At 43.2% G+C, this 16,604-nt stretch overlaps 1 protein-coding gene across 5 annotated transcripts in view; it reads right to left on the reverse strand.

Moving 5' to 3' along the window:
- The window catches only part of TNIK (TRAF2 and NCK interacting kinase), a 349,252-nt gene that overhangs the window by 152,197 nt on the left and 180,451 nt on the right, over positions 1–16,604 (reverse strand). For all 5 annotated transcript variants that reach the window (XM_036017691.1, XM_028505308.2, XM_036017690.1 and 2 more), the window contains exon 3: positions 5,940–5,996. In XM_036017691.1, coding sequence (XP_035873584.1) covers positions 5,940–5,996 — 57 coding nt within the window. The remainder of the gene's footprint in view (positions 1–5,939; positions 5,997–16,604) is intronic.

A 16,604-nucleotide genomic window follows, 5' to 3' on the forward strand; every position in this document is an offset into this window, starting at 1 on the left:
TACATAGTAAGTTTGATCTAGTTATAATCAATGACAACAAGCAGTCTGTTTTAGTGAATACAAAATTAGAATTTTTGAAGGAAATTTAAAGTCACATATCAGCCTCAACATCATTAATGCTTGGTTTTGTTTTGGTTCTGGAGGGTAGAGAAAATCTACATTTCCTAAGATAAGTAATTGCAAATGGTAGCAACTTTTTCTTTTTTCTTTTTTGGTAGCAATTACTTTTAAAGAGCCGGCTTTGAAATCTTTATACGGAATGACATTCTCCATTCGAATGGGGTAACCTAACAGTGCAAATTGAGGAAATGGCATTTTTCAGTGCCTTCAAAGTTCATATGTAACACACAGTTTGATGCTTGTTTTGAAACCACCGTTTATTAAATGTTAAAATATACATATTATATCGTAAATGGGAATTAAACATGTGCGGATCCCCTAAAATTATCTCAAGGTGGAGTTACGCACCTGCGAGCTACGTTTTTACAGACATAAGGAAACAGACGCAGAGTAGGTCGGTGAGGTGCCTAAGCCCACATCTCTCCATTGCAGCATTGCGGGGACTCGTGACTTTACCACGCCGTTCCGCGGGCAGCTCCGGGGTGTGCTGTATACTATTCATTCAGCAAATATTTAGGTGCCCACTATATCCCAGGCACAATGCTAAATGTGAACAATATAATAATACAACAATGGGCACAACAGATTCAAGCTCTGCCACAATGGAACTTACTATAGTCCAGTGGGGAACACAGATGGAAACCAAAGGATGACAGACATGCATGCAAAATTACTAACACGTGCGGGATAGCAGCTGATCTCACTGGGGGGCCCATGGGAGACAGCCCTGAGAAATCCCAGTTTGAGCTGAATTCTGAAGCCCTTCTGGGAGTTACCCCAGTGGGGGTAAGAAGAAAGAAGTATGATGTGGTGTGATTGAGGACAGAACCATCTTCCTGGCAGGGAAACAGTGGTTGCCAAGACCCTGTAGCTGGAGGGGTATGGTCTGTTGTCTTCTATGGGAGTTGGTGCCATGGGGAGAGAGGCAAAAAATGTCAGCAACAGACACTGTAATAACCGCACGCACCAGACACTGTGTTCCACATATTGTTCTCAAACACTTTATAAGTAACTACATTTACTTTTCACACTAACTTTGTGAGGGGAGAGAGATGATCCACATTGACACATGTGGCAGAGGGAATGTGTCCAGGGAAAGAGGGCCATGAAGTGCCAAAACAAGCACATACTCAGGTAAGAGTGATAACTACACTGCTCCTCTTTACCATGAGGCGAACCCGCTCTCTCTTACATGGGGCACGTGCCCCCCTTAGAGAAGCGGGTAACACCAGTCTGATGCGCACCTTCCCCACCCCCAAGCCTGCACTAACGTCTGACTCCCAAGAAAACCACGAATGAATAAAAAGGCCTATCTATGCTCAAGTCACCCAGAAGCAAATATGTTTAACCCTAGCAGTACTGTCCTTTATTTGGGTTACATCAGCTGTAAATGAGGTGACTTATATCTTCCGTGCCTGTGGGCTGTTATCGGAATCTGAAGACCACGCTCTGGCAGTGCTCCCCAACCCCTCGTTGTTACAGGGCTGTGGGGAGGGTGGGCACATCTTGACCGGCTGGGTTTGAATTAGACCTTCTGCCACTTACTGTCTGTGGGGCTTGGACAAGTGACTTAGGCTCTTGGTGCTTTCAATTCCTCATTTGTAAAGTGGATATAATAGCAGTGTTCCCTTAATGGGAGTTGTTTGGAGGGTTAAATGAGTTAATATATGTTGTATTAAGTACTAAGAACGGTGCTTGGCACATGATAAACCCTCAGTCAATGTTATCAATTTTTAGTTTGACCATGGCTGTTGTTATTATTTTTAATATTCTATGCTATGCTAATAATCACTCCCCTCTGTCCCGTTGGGAGGGAGGAACTAAATGTGCTTATAGCAGTGTGTCCCCCTGACTCTTCCAAACAAGTGAAGATAGTTAGATTTTTTTGGTCCAATTTTAACAAATATTCACTGAGTTCATTAACTACAAGCAAAACACTCTACCAGAGGCTACTGGGAGAAGGTCACGTCCGTATTCTGGACAGAGAGATGCAGAATGGTCATGGCTTCACCCACAGGAATTCAGTAAATAAGACAGAAATAGAAACTCAGTGGAGCAGGGCTTAAAACGGATCCTTCTAGACACACCTCACCACGTTACTTTGCTACTCAACTTCTGGCCCGACACTGACTGGCCGCAGCGGTGGTCTGGAGGAAGGGCCAGGAGTCACTGCCTCCCTTGTCTAGTTGAACAAACAAACAAACAATCAAACACAAAACAAAACCCAAAATAAAACCACTCCTCTTATATCTCTTCTACATATTGAATTTTTACCTAAAACTATTTGATCAAAGTTTCAGTTGGGTAAACAAAGGCTGTGAAAACCTTGTAAAGTCCTTGCCTTTCATGATATGGCCCTAACTTGTCCAGATTCATCCTGTGCCACCAGGTCCTCAGCACTTTTTAATCCTTAAGCTCTGTGGGGGTCCCCTGAACATGCTCCGCACGCTCCCCACCTCCACGCCCTGGTACAGGCTCTCTCCTTGGCCAGGAATGTCCTCGTCTGATGGTCCTCCTAGGCTTCATTCCTACCCTGCAATGTCCAGCTGGGGAGGAATCCCCAGAAGGTGACAAAATACAGAAATTCCCATAATTATTTCAGAAAATAAAAGAACTTCAAAGACTTAGCCTGAGTGTAAGTGCACTAATTCTGAAGCAAGTATTAGCAAATTTGGAAGTGTCTCGGATCTAAAACCAGAAGGACACAAGCATTATATTCAATTCCATCTGTGGCTACTTTCTACAAAAAAAAAAAAAAGAGAGAGAGAGAGAGAGAGGGAGAGAGAGAAGTAGTATAGAATAAAAACAATAATTTAAAAATTGATTTCAAGCTATGGCTTTATCAATTTTATTACAATAAACTATAGTAGCTTTGCAGTAAATCATTGCAAACAATTAACAAAGACGACCTTTGAGAATTCATCTCAGTTTTTAACAGAGCAGCTATAATGAGCACAATTATAATAATTGGTAAGAAGCTTCTGCAACATTCCATAATACACAAAAGACAACATGGCAAAATGAAATAGATTGTTTTCTGAGGACACCACATGAGTTCCACAAAGGAAATCTTATGTTGACTGTCATGCATAAGGGGGTGACACAGAAGTCACTTGATGCTGTATCAGATACCATGGGAATAAGAAAACCACTTCCTGATATGTATCCATGTTTGTCTTTGTTAAGGGTCAGTGGTTACATAATGGCCAATGATATGCCTAAATCAGGGAAACTATCAAGCCCTTTCAACAGGGGTTCCCCAAGAAAATTAAGCCAAAATACTATAAAGCCGCCATTGTATGCATGACTCTCCTATGCATTGAAAATGCCATTAACTTTGTACCATCCTTGGGAGAATCGAGTAAATAGTCTCTCAAATCATTTTCTTGTAGGGCTTAGTTGCCTTGTGAAGCCCAGTTTAGAAAGGCTAACTAACATTCTTTAAACTGAAAAAACATAATCTGGGATAAATAGCTGTTTAACTATTTTGATCCCAAGCAAAGTGGTCTAGTGAAAGTAAGCAGTTCATCAAGCAATTAAAAGTCTCACAACTAGAATAAGGAGCTAGAAAAGCAATGTGCAGTACTCCCAAGTCATACTTTGTGCATCAATATACACCTTTGTGCATACTTGTGCCCTGAGATTAAGGATGTCAACAGAACTCAACTGTAGTTCCACAGAACCACACAATAAAACTTTATAGCACAAATGTCATGGACTTCCTCCATAACCAATAGCCGTTAAACTGCCAAGGGCATTGCATTTTGTGGAGCTCCTATTCACTGCAAGGAAAATACAGTAGTAGGACTTCAGCAGAATAACAAAATAAATTTTAATTTGCTCTGTCGTGGGAGTTTTGTAAAAGGTCACACATTTATAATGGGTTTATAGGTACAGCTAATAATACCTGATCTTGATCTTTGTGTCAGACCCTGCCAATTGATCACACCAGTGTCCATTCTCCCTTTATTCCTAGCAGAACCCAGATTTTTAACTGCGCACATTGGTAGAATGAAAGACTACATTTCCCAGCTTCCCTGAACCAAGTAGAAATGCATAGGAAAAGATTTCACTGGATGGGGTTCTCTTCTGCACCCTTCAGCTATCAACACCCCCCCTTTTCTTTGGCTGCCAAAGAAAATGATCAACGGAAATCTGACAACCATCTTCAACCACGAATTAGAATGATGCAGTAGAGAGATAAAAATATTCTTCTACTCTACCACATCGCTGCCCCACACTCCTGGGCTCTCAACTCTCAACTCTTTTAACGTGACAGAGCAAGACACTTCCATCATGCATAGGCCTCTGTTATCTTGAGCTTCTGTTTCAAGTGGCAGAAGCTAAACCTAATTAATATAATCTACCTGCAGTTTCTTATTCAGCAAAGGTCAGATGAACTAAGAAACTAATTGGGATTAAATATTTGAACTTGGTTAGTAACCTCTGAAATTTGAATAATATACTTAGGACAAATAAAAGGAAGTATTTTAAGTGCTAACAAACATATGGGGGACATCTTTTTTACTTGTTAAAATGCATATACTTTTTCCTTTTTTTACAAAAATTTTTTAGCTATTTTTTTGAGAGAGGGGAAGGGAGGGACAAAGAGAGGGAGAGAAACATCAATGTGTGGTTGCCTCTCATGTGACCCCCACTGGGGACCTGGCCCACAACCCAGGCATGTGCCCTGATTGAGATTGAACCAGTGACCCTTTGGTTCACAGCCTGTACTCAATCCACTGAGCTACACCAGCCAGGGCAAAAATGTATATAATTTAAAGAGGAATTCAGATCAATAGTTAAGAAATCAGAAAAATGTGTGGTATAAATGAAAATTAGCAAAATTAGTATTATGGTAGATAGCATACCATATAATACATACTAACAAAGGTAACAAACTGGGCCAGAAAAGGTATAAATTGAAGTCAGACATGCAGATAATACCGTGTGCCTTTTTTAAAAATTTGTATATTGGTCCTTGATACCTTTGTGTGATTAATTCATTCTATGTCTATTTACACTGAATAATCTGCTCCTGGACCCAGTGGAAGACTTGGCCTTTTAGTTTTTATGTACAGCAGACAGGCATCTTAGAAAAATTCCCAGGACAATAGAAAATTATTAACATGCTTTTGATGTCCAGTGAGTCCTTTCAAGTCTGATTTTTGCTCAGTACTCTTGAAAAGGCATTAACATATTTTAAATAGACTCAGCAAAAAGGATTGAAAGCATAAGATTGTATTTTGAATAAAGTCTATTCCTTAGATTGCTTTTGATCATCCAGGCAGAAATTTTGTTTCCATGTTGCTCTAAATAAAAATAAGAATTTGTGGTTATTGTTACTGTTTGTTCAATAATATTTTGGGAGGAAAACAGTTATGCTAAATATCGAAGTAGGACTTCAGAGCCACCCAAAGTCTCATCTATTCTGGTGTTAGGTGGACCTTTGGGAAAAATGTTAAGACCCATCTCTTCTGTGTAATCTCAGTATTATTCTTTTAATACCTTCAAATCCTTGTTTTGTCTTCATATGCAAATGTCTTCCATTGTGTTGATGTAAATTATCAGCACACATTATTTATTCTTCACTCTAAATACCTAAGGCAGTGTGTAGGTATCTAACTTAATTAGAATGGTTTACCCATGGTTTTCTCTATCAGCTGTTGGATAACTCTTTCTTCTTCATGTTAAGCACAAGTGGGGAAAGCTCTTAAGATGTTTAAAAAGTTTCTATTTCTGAAAATTAATGTTTTCTATCCCTACTTTTTCTATTATAAATATATTGCTATTGGGAAGGCAAGATAAAGATACATTACCCCTGTGACATCCATAACCTTAATGGCGGCAAGCTGGCCTGTTTTGACATGACGACCCTGTAGGAAGAAAACAAAATAAAGACTTTAGTTCTGATATACAACATGATCATTCATCTCCAACCATGAAGAACAATGTCACCTGGATGAACGTTACAGAATGCCACTGGGGAAGACATACGGACAGGCAGACACGCACGTGCACACACGGATCTTCGGTGGTTTGAAGATCAATTTCTATTTAGTGTTTATTTTGTAAAACATCTCCATCACTTTGTCTTTGGGCCTTATTTTCACAGTGGCTGTCAAGTTAAATAAAAAAGGCAATGCTGAATCATTTGGTTCCACCTCCTCTCCAAAGTGTCAGACCAGGGCTGTGTGCGAGGCGGATTTATGTGGAAGGGGAGCTGGACCAGGCTGGAGGAGATGCAAGTCTGTCCTCTGTTAGAAAATACTCAGGAAGTGAAGCAACTTCAGTTTCCTCGATGGGTAAAATATCTCGTAACAGTCTCCACTGGTTGTTTGTGCTTTTGTTTTTGTTTTAGTAACTGCTATCATGGCATTGAAGGTAACAATGGAAAAGAAAATAACCTGCTTCTCCATTTTAAATTTCGCTTCCAAGCTGAAATAACAGTTCTCAATGGGTCTGACTGAGGAATACACCTCTGGGACGGCAGCTTCAGCTCAAATGAGATCCTGGAGATGAAACAATTAGCGGAGTCCCAGGCAAAGGCAGGTCCATGCTCTGCCAGGGGAAGCGGCCGAGCTGTCAACCTTTGATGAGGGGAGGGCCACAAAGGAGGCAGCCCAACTGGAGTTGCTTTTACATCACCAGAGAATGTCAAGCCAATTAGGATCCAGATTGAGGCAGACTTTGAGGGACTGGCCAGGAGTTAGCTGACCTAAAGATCACTGGAAACCAGAGGCAACTTCATAAAATCGCAAGTAAATGGCATGCGAAGAGCTCTCCAGGCGCTTAATCCAATCCCCTTCTTCCAGAGGTGAGGGAACCTCACCGCCAGGACCTAAGCCCAGGACACCTCCTCTGCCCCCCTTCTGCCACCCACACCCTGCATCAGAAATTCTTATCGCTAAAATGTAAAAGTAATTTTTAAATAAACTTTCTTTTCATATTTTACTTAAGTTGAGTTAAACATTGAAACATTCATCTCTATTTCACATAGGATTTTGTTAATTTTTTGATTTGAGGACAAAGCAACAAAGAAGGATATTATTATTACAGGAAAACTTCGAAGTGAAAATTTAATATTACTCCTAATTTAAGTTACTCCCATTCATAAGAGAAATGAAAAATACAAACCTAAACTCCATCTCAGTTTAGGTCTAAAATACGTACTCAAACAAGGACTAAAAATTAAATTCTGGGGGTGGAGGGAACCTCTAAAGGGAGACAGAGTTAAATCTATTTTTCTTACAAAAATTAGAAAAAAAAATCCTGTCAGGTTGCAGTTGCTGAGTCATTTCTTAATAAAAGAATAAAGATTTTTCTTACTGAAATAACCAACAATAGCAAAAATAACAGACTAAATCTAGAAGAACAAAACTGAGATTCCGGTAGGGCCCTAAGCCTTATGTCAATCATAGCCTCAGGAATAAAAAGCTCATCCACCAGAAAAGAGGAAGAAGCTTATTAAATTGGGGAGAGCGCAGCTGCGGGGTCACTAGAGCCGGCTGGCGCAATCCAGCCCAGTCCTCCGAGGCAGTTGCAAACCCACCACCCCGCCCCCTTTTCTTCTCTTCTACCTCACGTTTGAGGTAAAGAACTATGCTCATTCTTGTTTCATAAAGAGTAACTCAACATCCAGGTGAAATCTAAATCACTCAAGGATATAATCCTCTATCTCTTTACCTCCCCCCTGAAATGAATTCCGGAGAAACACAATGATTTTGTTTGAAATAGCCATGAAAGCCTCTGCTTTGTTATTGCTGTTATTTATTTTCTCAGGAAGAGCAAGATGGCTTCAGAGCCGCTCGCCTGAGGCAAGCCTGGGAGAAAGAGTACTTTCATTTCTAGGTCACTGAAATAGATTTGTTTCCAGCAGAGCACACGAGCACACGGGGCTGTGGAAAATGCAGGCACTCCACCCCACCACCTCCTTCCCGGTCCAAGGACTCGCACACAGGCAGAGTGTTCAAGCTCTCCGTGCTTCGCTTAGATTAGATCTAGCCTCTATTAAGGAAGATGTCTTCAATTTCCTCCTTGCAAGTGATGGCCCCACCTTCCTGTTTCCACAGCATTCTACACTAACACCGCTGAACATAGCCAACGCTGATTTTCAAAATGTGCATCACAAGAATCCTGAAAGTAAATCAACTCAAGTAGAAAAAAATTCACAATCTAGAACATGTAGCAGGGGCAGTTATTGCTTCTCGAATCAAATGCACAGTTACAGCCATCCACCCGCCCGCCCATCTGTAATTGATGCTGCAGGATACCACCAGACTTAATGCTGAAGTACCCTACAGCAGTCCGCCAAGGCCTTTCTGGTAATTGCTCTCTGCCGAAAGAGCACTGCCCAAGGTCATGCTCCCTCCTAAAGAAAACAGCATCCAATGACAGGAATCTAAAAGCCCAGCCCTCTTGCTTGAGAGTGGGGCTGACCTCTCAGAGGGATGGCTGAGGGCTTTGTTGAGACTGCATTGCAGCTAAACTATTTCCTCTGCACAATCGTACTTTCTTCACAGGTGTAGATCCTAAGAACACACCCCCATGAAATTCTTACATATAAATCTCCAAATCAGAATATGTTTCCAGGGGAACCTAGCTTAGACAGTCGGTTCCAGGAATGGTCCAAAACACAGGCTCTCAGAGAGGTTGTCAATGAGACCCTTATTACTGGTGACAGGTGGCTTACTGATTGCCCCTGGCATACTGTAGCAGTGTCACTGCCAAATGTTCACTAGTGGGGAACAGGAGTAGGATACAGGTGCCAGGGAATACACTAGCGAGTCTGATATTTCAGGCTCTAAGAGATCCAGAAGAAATAGAAGTTTAAAACAATGGAGTCATGGCTTTTGCTGAGAGTCACTGATGTGCTGGAGAAAGACAATGAAAAGCTAAGGGTGATTAATGATCAACTGAAGGCAATGTGTGGAAGTTGTAAGGGAGATGGGGTTAAATCCTGAGAGCTGTGTAGTGTCTTCAAACAAGATGGGAACATAACTTCTGAAGCCTCGGAGTGTTCACGGGGATGGGTTTTCAGCTTTTAAGTGTTTAAAACTTGGATGTCTCCACTGCAACTTTCAGAGTCTCAGTACTTCCCAGTCAGGCTGTAGTTGAGAATGAAACCTTTCCTTCTACCCTGAAAATTAATTCTTGGGTGTGGCCCTCAGCTTTTTCTACTCTGGCTGCAGAAGATACAAGTCTTTTTATATGCTACCCAATATTTGTATTAAATAAACAACAGCAGCAAATCAAGCCTAAGAAAGTCACGTTGAGTTCAGACGTCTCAGGAAGGAGGGTCTGGGCCATCCCAACAAGTCTGCCATATGGACCAGCGAAGATGCTAGCCAACACAGGGAGTACAATGGGTAGTAGAGGAGAGAGATAATGAACATCAGATGCAACAATCAGACATCATGTAATGGTGAGGGCTTATAACTTTCCCAGGATCAGCCAGAATCATAGAGAAGCCGTTTCCAGAACTTACTATACAAAGCAAGTGGACCCGGGCTACACAAGAGACAGACTGCAGTATACACTGTGGCGTGCCCCCTCGGTCCCTCCTTCAGAAACGGGGTTCTCTGAGTCACTGTCCAGAAGTTTCCCTTAGCCAAACACAGAAGCTAGACTCAAGGGCATGCTTCGTGCCTAAAGTAATGCCCTTTACCTGGAGACAGCAAGCATTCAATGACTCATTGATGTAGGAATATAAAAGCATACATCCCTTATGTCAGAGTGGAATAATTCTGAAGGGCTAGACCAGCACCAGAGCTCCTTTTTGGGAATTTGCTTGGGGATCTTGTAACTGCATTCAACTCCTTCTGCTGCCCAAATCTGCCCTCACTCTTTCACAGGGGTTGATACTGAGAGCACTCCCCAAAAGACTCCTACAAGCAAACCTGTGCTCAGAATCTCTTTCCTAGGGAACTCAAAGACTTTGTCTACCTACCTACCTACCTACCTACCTACCTACCTATTAGTGTGTGTATTCTTGACATCAAGGTAAAATAGTATATTTCTTACTGGATCTGGGGTAAAAGTTTTAAGAAAAGCTCTGACCTAAACAATGAATAGAGTAAACTAGTTCAAGCATTGCAAAGTACACTCCAGACAGAAAGAACGGCATGTTCAAATGTCCTGTTGTGTAGTTTTCAGAGCATCTGCATGGCTGACGGCAGGCCCGCGTGGCTGGAGCAGAGAGCACGTGTCGAGCAAGTCCACGCAGGGCTTCACGGGCCACTTTGAGGAGGTCTTTGTCCAAGGCCAGTGAGCAGCCACCAAAACGTGTGAAGCCAGCGTGCAGAGGGCTCAAGTTTGCATTTTAAAAAGACTGTCCTAGAGGCAAGTCAGAGAACAGAGGAAAGCAGAAAAGATGATAGAAAAGTAAAAATTGTGATGCTATTTAGTAATTCATTTGAGAGACGATGGCAAGTTGGACGAGGATGAAAGTTATGGAGATGGTGAGTAGTGGGTAGAGAGTCAAAAAGAGATACTCAGGAGGTCAGCATGATTTGGGAATGAATCAGATATATATTTACCCCATGCTTCCCACAGTGCTTGACATAGTAGGGATTCAGTAAATATTTGCTAGGTGGTGGACTAAATGAAGTAGTGAGATTTGAGGACTGTATTCAGGTTCTTGGTCAACACCATCCATATGTCCACAGCAGTTTCTCCCACCCCTCTTGCCCCTTGCCCACACTTCCATCTAGCCACAAAGTGTCTATTAGCAGGTAGGGTGGGATGGTGAGCAGGAGTCACTATTGTTTCGTCCAAAATAAGTTGGAAGATGAATTTAGTGGATGCAATTCCTTTAAAGTCTATAGATCACAGGTGGCAAACACAAGGCCCGTGGGCCAAATCCGGCCCTCCACCTTGTTTCTACCCGGCAGCAGCCCTGAGCTCCTTGCCCCTAGTTAAGGAGTAGTTACATTTATATAGTCCTAAAGTGACATTCGGCCCTGTGAAGGCAACCTCGAGGCTGGTGTGGCCCCCGGTGAAAATGAGTTTGATACCCCTGCACAGACAGTCCAATTCTCCTCTCCACAGATCACAGAGAAGTTAGAAACTGGTTTTAGCTTTCCGTCTGAACTACAATGATGAGAGTTAAGGTGAACTCTGGTTTTCCATTGGCGCTGAAGATGAAAGCACAGTCAAGAAACCTCTTTGGACATCTTCAGGAATGCTATACCTTTCTGAGATACACTTTGTCCTGAGGCAAAGAGGTAGATCAGACTACCTTATGAAAAGATTCCAAAAATCCGCACAACCAAAGAACAAGGGTGTTCATAGAATATATTTGGCAGTGTCTATTCCTAGGTTTTCCCAGGTTAAATGATGCCTCTCTTTTTCCTGGGCCAGCATGCGCCGCTTGTCAGTAGCTTGAAAAACAAAAATCCTCCAGTCCACGTAGGCAGCGCTGTGACCCAGCCATCACTGCTCCCAGACTGTGGCAAAGATAAAGTAAGGGACCGACAGAGGCCAGTTCCCAAGCCATGGCTCTCCGCTGCAGCACCACTTACTGTGAATTCCTCTGCTTGGCACCTCTGAGACAGAAAATGGATTGTTTTCAAGATCGTTCGGAGCGGGCCCAGCTGAGAACGGAGGCTCGCTCGCAGACACGGGGTGGGGAAGGAGAGCCTGCGCCTCATTTTTCTTTGTTAGAAACTAGGATTCCTCCATCTTCGTGGCTGCCAGTTTGGCTCAGTTTATAGATCAAAATGGATGATTAAAGGAACAGAAATCAAACAGTCACAATTTCTAGCAGACAATGGTTAATGTATGCAGATTCCATGGCAGGGAGCCTGCAGCCTGTACCCGGGAACGGCACGCACAGATGAAGTGACAGCAGTGACGGGGCAGACAGGCTGTGGGGTGACGAGAGCTCAGGAAAGTAGCAGAGGCAGAGTCGGCCATGGCCTTCGGCCAAGAACACACTCCCTAGTAACCTCCTTCCACCCCTCGAATGAGCACAACACCGAAGAGCTTGCTACCACTCCTTTCATTTACTACAGCATAACCACAATCGTTCATGGCTTTTTTTTTAAACTTTAGATTCTAGAAGGACTAAACCCCCCTAGACGCTGAGGTTCACAGCATGCATATGTACATCCCGCCAACTTCTCATCCTCCCCCCAAATGCCACCCCTCCCCCGCTGGCACAAAGGCCTTCCCTATCCCCCGAGTTGGGGCGGCACCTGGGGATTGAGACGGCATTTAACAGCCATGGTCCTCAACCCCAGCCCAAGATGAAGTATATACCCAACTGTAGTAAGAGGAGAATGATCATTACATATGGAGAATTTTTCAGAAAGTCAGAGATTTCTGATATAGGCAGGCTTCTTATTATTTATTTATTTTTGGGGGGTGTTAAAATGTCCATTAACTTAATGCTTTTAATTTTTAAAAAGTAAAAGCAAACAACACTGTGTCGCTTCGCAATGGTTGTTTTTGTTTTCTGCTGGGGTGGCAGGGTGAGGTTTCAGGGCTCCAGGCACCCGTGTTTAGGGTATGTGGGTGGAGACGTCACTAATCCTCTTAAGATACAAAGATGTTCCGGACACAGACCATAAAAGGTTGGATGTGACAGTGTGTGCTCTTAATGGCGTACAGCAGCCTACCTGAGCTGTGCTGGAACCAACTTCCCTCTTATCTGAGTTCCCTTAGTTCCTGGGGCCTTTGGACCGTCAGTCCACCAGGCACACAGCTTCTGAATGCTAGAACCAAAAGCTCCTCAAAGGCAGGGAGTCTGTTTTATATGTTTAATCCTCTGGCGTTGCCTAGAACAGCACCTTGCAAAGGGCAGGTGCTAAATGACGCTGGGAAACAGGAAGCTTCTAGGCCTAGTGGACTTGTAAACCGCCTCCAGTCAACAGTGAAGAGAAGCTCCAGTGACCCATCACAGACTTAACCTGGAAGAGGCTTGATGGAATCTGGAGAAATAGCTACTTATGTGAGGCAGAAAGCTTTTCTCTTAAGGAAAAAAAATACTGTAGGAATGGCTTCTGGTTTTATGACTGGAGGAAGAAGCCACATGGTCTGCTGTGAGTGTTTTGCTCAAGAAGGCTTTGTTTTGGGTTTGTTTTCCAAGTGTTAACTAACACACTGGCCCATGGGAGCAAGCCCTGGGGCCCTGGGTAGACATTAGGATTCTGCATCTCCACCGTTCACCTGAGGAAGAGCTCAGGGAGAGAAAGCTACGACAAGGGAAAAGCAAGGCCCGGACGCTGCCCTGCTATATGCAGGTCCTCCTCCATCTCTGTCTCCCCTTTCCCTGAGAGATTACTCAGCCCGGGCAGGACAGAGCCAACTATTCTTGAGGAAGGGCAGCTCATTTTTCTAGATTTCCAATCAATAGCTCCCTCTCTAAGGCCTATTTTATGAGGCAACTCTGTCTTCCCCTCAGGACCTCTGGCAGACCCTTTGCTCACTCCATCCCACCTCCCAGCTGCAGATTAAAAAGATATATATGTCTTCTGTCCACACCTTGCACAGGTTTGTCAATTATAGCCTGGCACTGGCCCCCTGGCCCTGAGATTTACAACCACGTGGTCAGGAGTGGGTGGGGCTGGCCTCGCACCAAGGGGCACTACAGGCATGGCAGGGAGCATGCAGGGATAAATAATAGTAATGAAAAGACAGTGCTGTGTTTCATTTCACCAATTTACGGCTTCAATAAGAAGCCAGTCCACCGACATTGCTGTCTGGGTCACTTAGAAGGTCTGTGGTGGCCGCAAGAGTGGGTCTCAAAGCTCCGGGCTCTGCAGCAAGAGAAAGGACTGCACCAGTGTCCCGAAGAAAACAAAGGGAAAGGACCACAGTGTTCCCAGCTATCATTCTCAGGCGGCAGGAACACAAATAGGGACTCATCTGACTCTTTATCAGGGCTGCTGATGAATAAAAACCTCTCCCACGGTGTCCTCAAACCTCCGGAAGTTTTAATTAAAACAAAAGAAATGTCAGCAGGAGAAGCACTGGAATATAATTAGGGCCCACTAAATCTAAAGCAATAAGGGTGAAAAAAGACTAGTAATGAAAGGGAAGCTTTCATGTTCTTACTGAATCCCTGCTCTGTTACTGACACAAAAATCAATTTCAATAGGCTTTAGTTGTATCTAAGCAGGAACAGAGGCGACAGATGAAATTTAGTGGGCAATTTACTGGAGTCATAATGATTCCCATGAAAAAAAGGCTACAATGAGCACTTTAACCAAATGCCTCCTCTGTAAGGACTCTGTAAGAATGTGTGTGTGCATGTGCGTAGATACGTAGTTATAGAGTTAGCTATAGCAATAGATATACATATATTACATATAGATGTAGATATGTATATACATATATATATTTTGGGGGGATGGCATTTTAAACAGTTATATATATATTTTATCCTTAAAAAATGTAGCTAAACTCTCTCTCACATCCTTAAAAGGGAAATTGTGGCCCTGCCCCAAGGAGACATTTGGTGATGTCTGGAGACATTTGCTGAATGTCACAATTGCTGCTACTGATGTCTGGTGGGTAGAGGCCAGAGATACTACAAAACCTTCTGCAATACACAGGACATTCCCTTCCCCTAATAAGGAATTATTGGACCCAAAATGTCAATGGGGCCAAGATCGACAGACCCTGCTTTGAAAGAATTTGACATTTAATGGGTGCTCCTTGAATGTTGGATTGTATTAAATGTCATATTCCTCCCAGGCACTGAGGTTATACAGATGGAAAGATAAGGCCTCACCCTTAGGGATTTCCCATGAGGAGTATGAGAGAGATGGGGGTGACATTGTTCTTTCTTTGCTTAGCAGCATTCACAAATGAGGAGCATAAAATCCCAACACTGATGGCCTTTTAGACCACGGGGAGAACCAACAGCCCGTGCGACCACTTCCCAACTGGTTTTTGTAGGTAGGTGTGAAGGCCAATTCCTCACTGCCTCTCAATTAAGCATCATTCTCTAAATTTAAAAAACAACCTGATGAGGTAGTATTGGAATTAAATAGAATTTGGTTTATGATATTTGACACCCCAGCTATTGTTTTTGTTGATTACATTAATTTTGGAAAGATATCTTATTTTTGTTTCTCACCCATTTTTAGGTCTTCTCTACAACTCTTCGTAGTGTGTGTGTATGTCTTCCCACTTCTTCAAGCTCAGTTGTGATATTTAACAATTGGCAGCTCAGTTCAGGAATCCATTATTTGTTTCATTAAAATATAAGTCACAATAAAACTTAAACCATAAAGGTAAATTATGTAAGAGTAAAGGTGTTTCCCTTTATCCAACATAAGTTCTTCACATGAAGGGATATAGGAATCTTTCCATGGCTGCACACAATCTGTCTTCCAAGAATTAAGGAGAGCAGAATGCAATTTTTTTTTTGTTAAAAGTAAGATGAGCAACATTATGTTAGTGACAACCACTCACTGCCTTTCAGGTCCTTGAGGATTAAAGAACTCAAGCTTCTCAAAGGTGGTCAAAGCCAGCATCCAGACCAGGATCCTTGCAGCAGCATAGGAGAGGCTCAGTGGTGGAAAGCAGAGGTCCCACCTGAGAGAGCGGGAGACCCCGCTCTGCACAGAGGCTGACGCACTCTCCCCGCCACAGAAGTCCTCTGTGTCAGCACACACTACATCAGCAACTGCACTTTCCAAGGGAAGGCCTGCAAATCCTTCTTTGGGGAGGAGGGTGAGAGGACAAAGAGGGCATTGGAGAACTGAGAGCCATTTTACAAATGCAGGACAGCTCTTACATATTCATAATCTTTCAAAGTGGTGGCCAGCACAGACTATAGCAATTTGTCAGCTAGTGGCTGGCAGTGAGTGCTCCTGTGCCTCTCAGAAAACTAGAACCTCCCCCGTCCCCAACAATAATGCTGAGAACACTTTTGTCAGAAGTCTTGGGGGAAGGGAAGTGGGAGAAATATGATGACACCCTGAGTCAGGGGTTGGGGAACAAGAGCTCTTTTAAGTGAATATTTCATACCCTGAGCTCTGGGCAGGCCAGACAGGGTGGGTAGCTGATTAGTTAGCAAATGCATTTTTTGCAGCTAAATTTAGCTGCAACCTCACCAGGACCAGTCAGATAGCTTTCTGTCAAGGAGGGCTAGCTTCCCTGACTCCAGTGAAATTCTTCGCTCCCGCCATATTTTCCTGCCTTGCCTCCAGCTTGGACTCATTGATGAGGGATTGTGAGAAGGGCAAAGACAGCAGCACCTGGCTGACTTTCCTGACAATCTTCTCTTCTCAAGCAGGGCTTTGCCCTCAACTAGGAACTACCCATTTGAGCATCTGAGCAGATGTTTCTCAGGCCCTGTTGGCGGTGGGGGGGTGGGGGGTGTGAAAGTTCACAGGAACTTTGGGGGAGGTGAGAGATGCTCTTGTGTGACTTCCTGGGTCTAGAGACACTTTTGGTCTATAGTATCCTTATCTGCAACCCAGGTATAAAATATCAAGGATTAAATTATATGTGTGTGTGTGTGTGTGTGT

Source organism: Phyllostomus discolor, chromosome 2 (genome assembly GCF_004126475.2).
Source record: "Phyllostomus discolor isolate MPI-MPIP mPhyDis1 chromosome 2, mPhyDis1.pri.v3, whole genome shotgun sequence".
Taxonomy (NCBI): Eukaryota; Metazoa; Chordata; class Mammalia; order Chiroptera; family Phyllostomidae; genus Phyllostomus; species Phyllostomus discolor.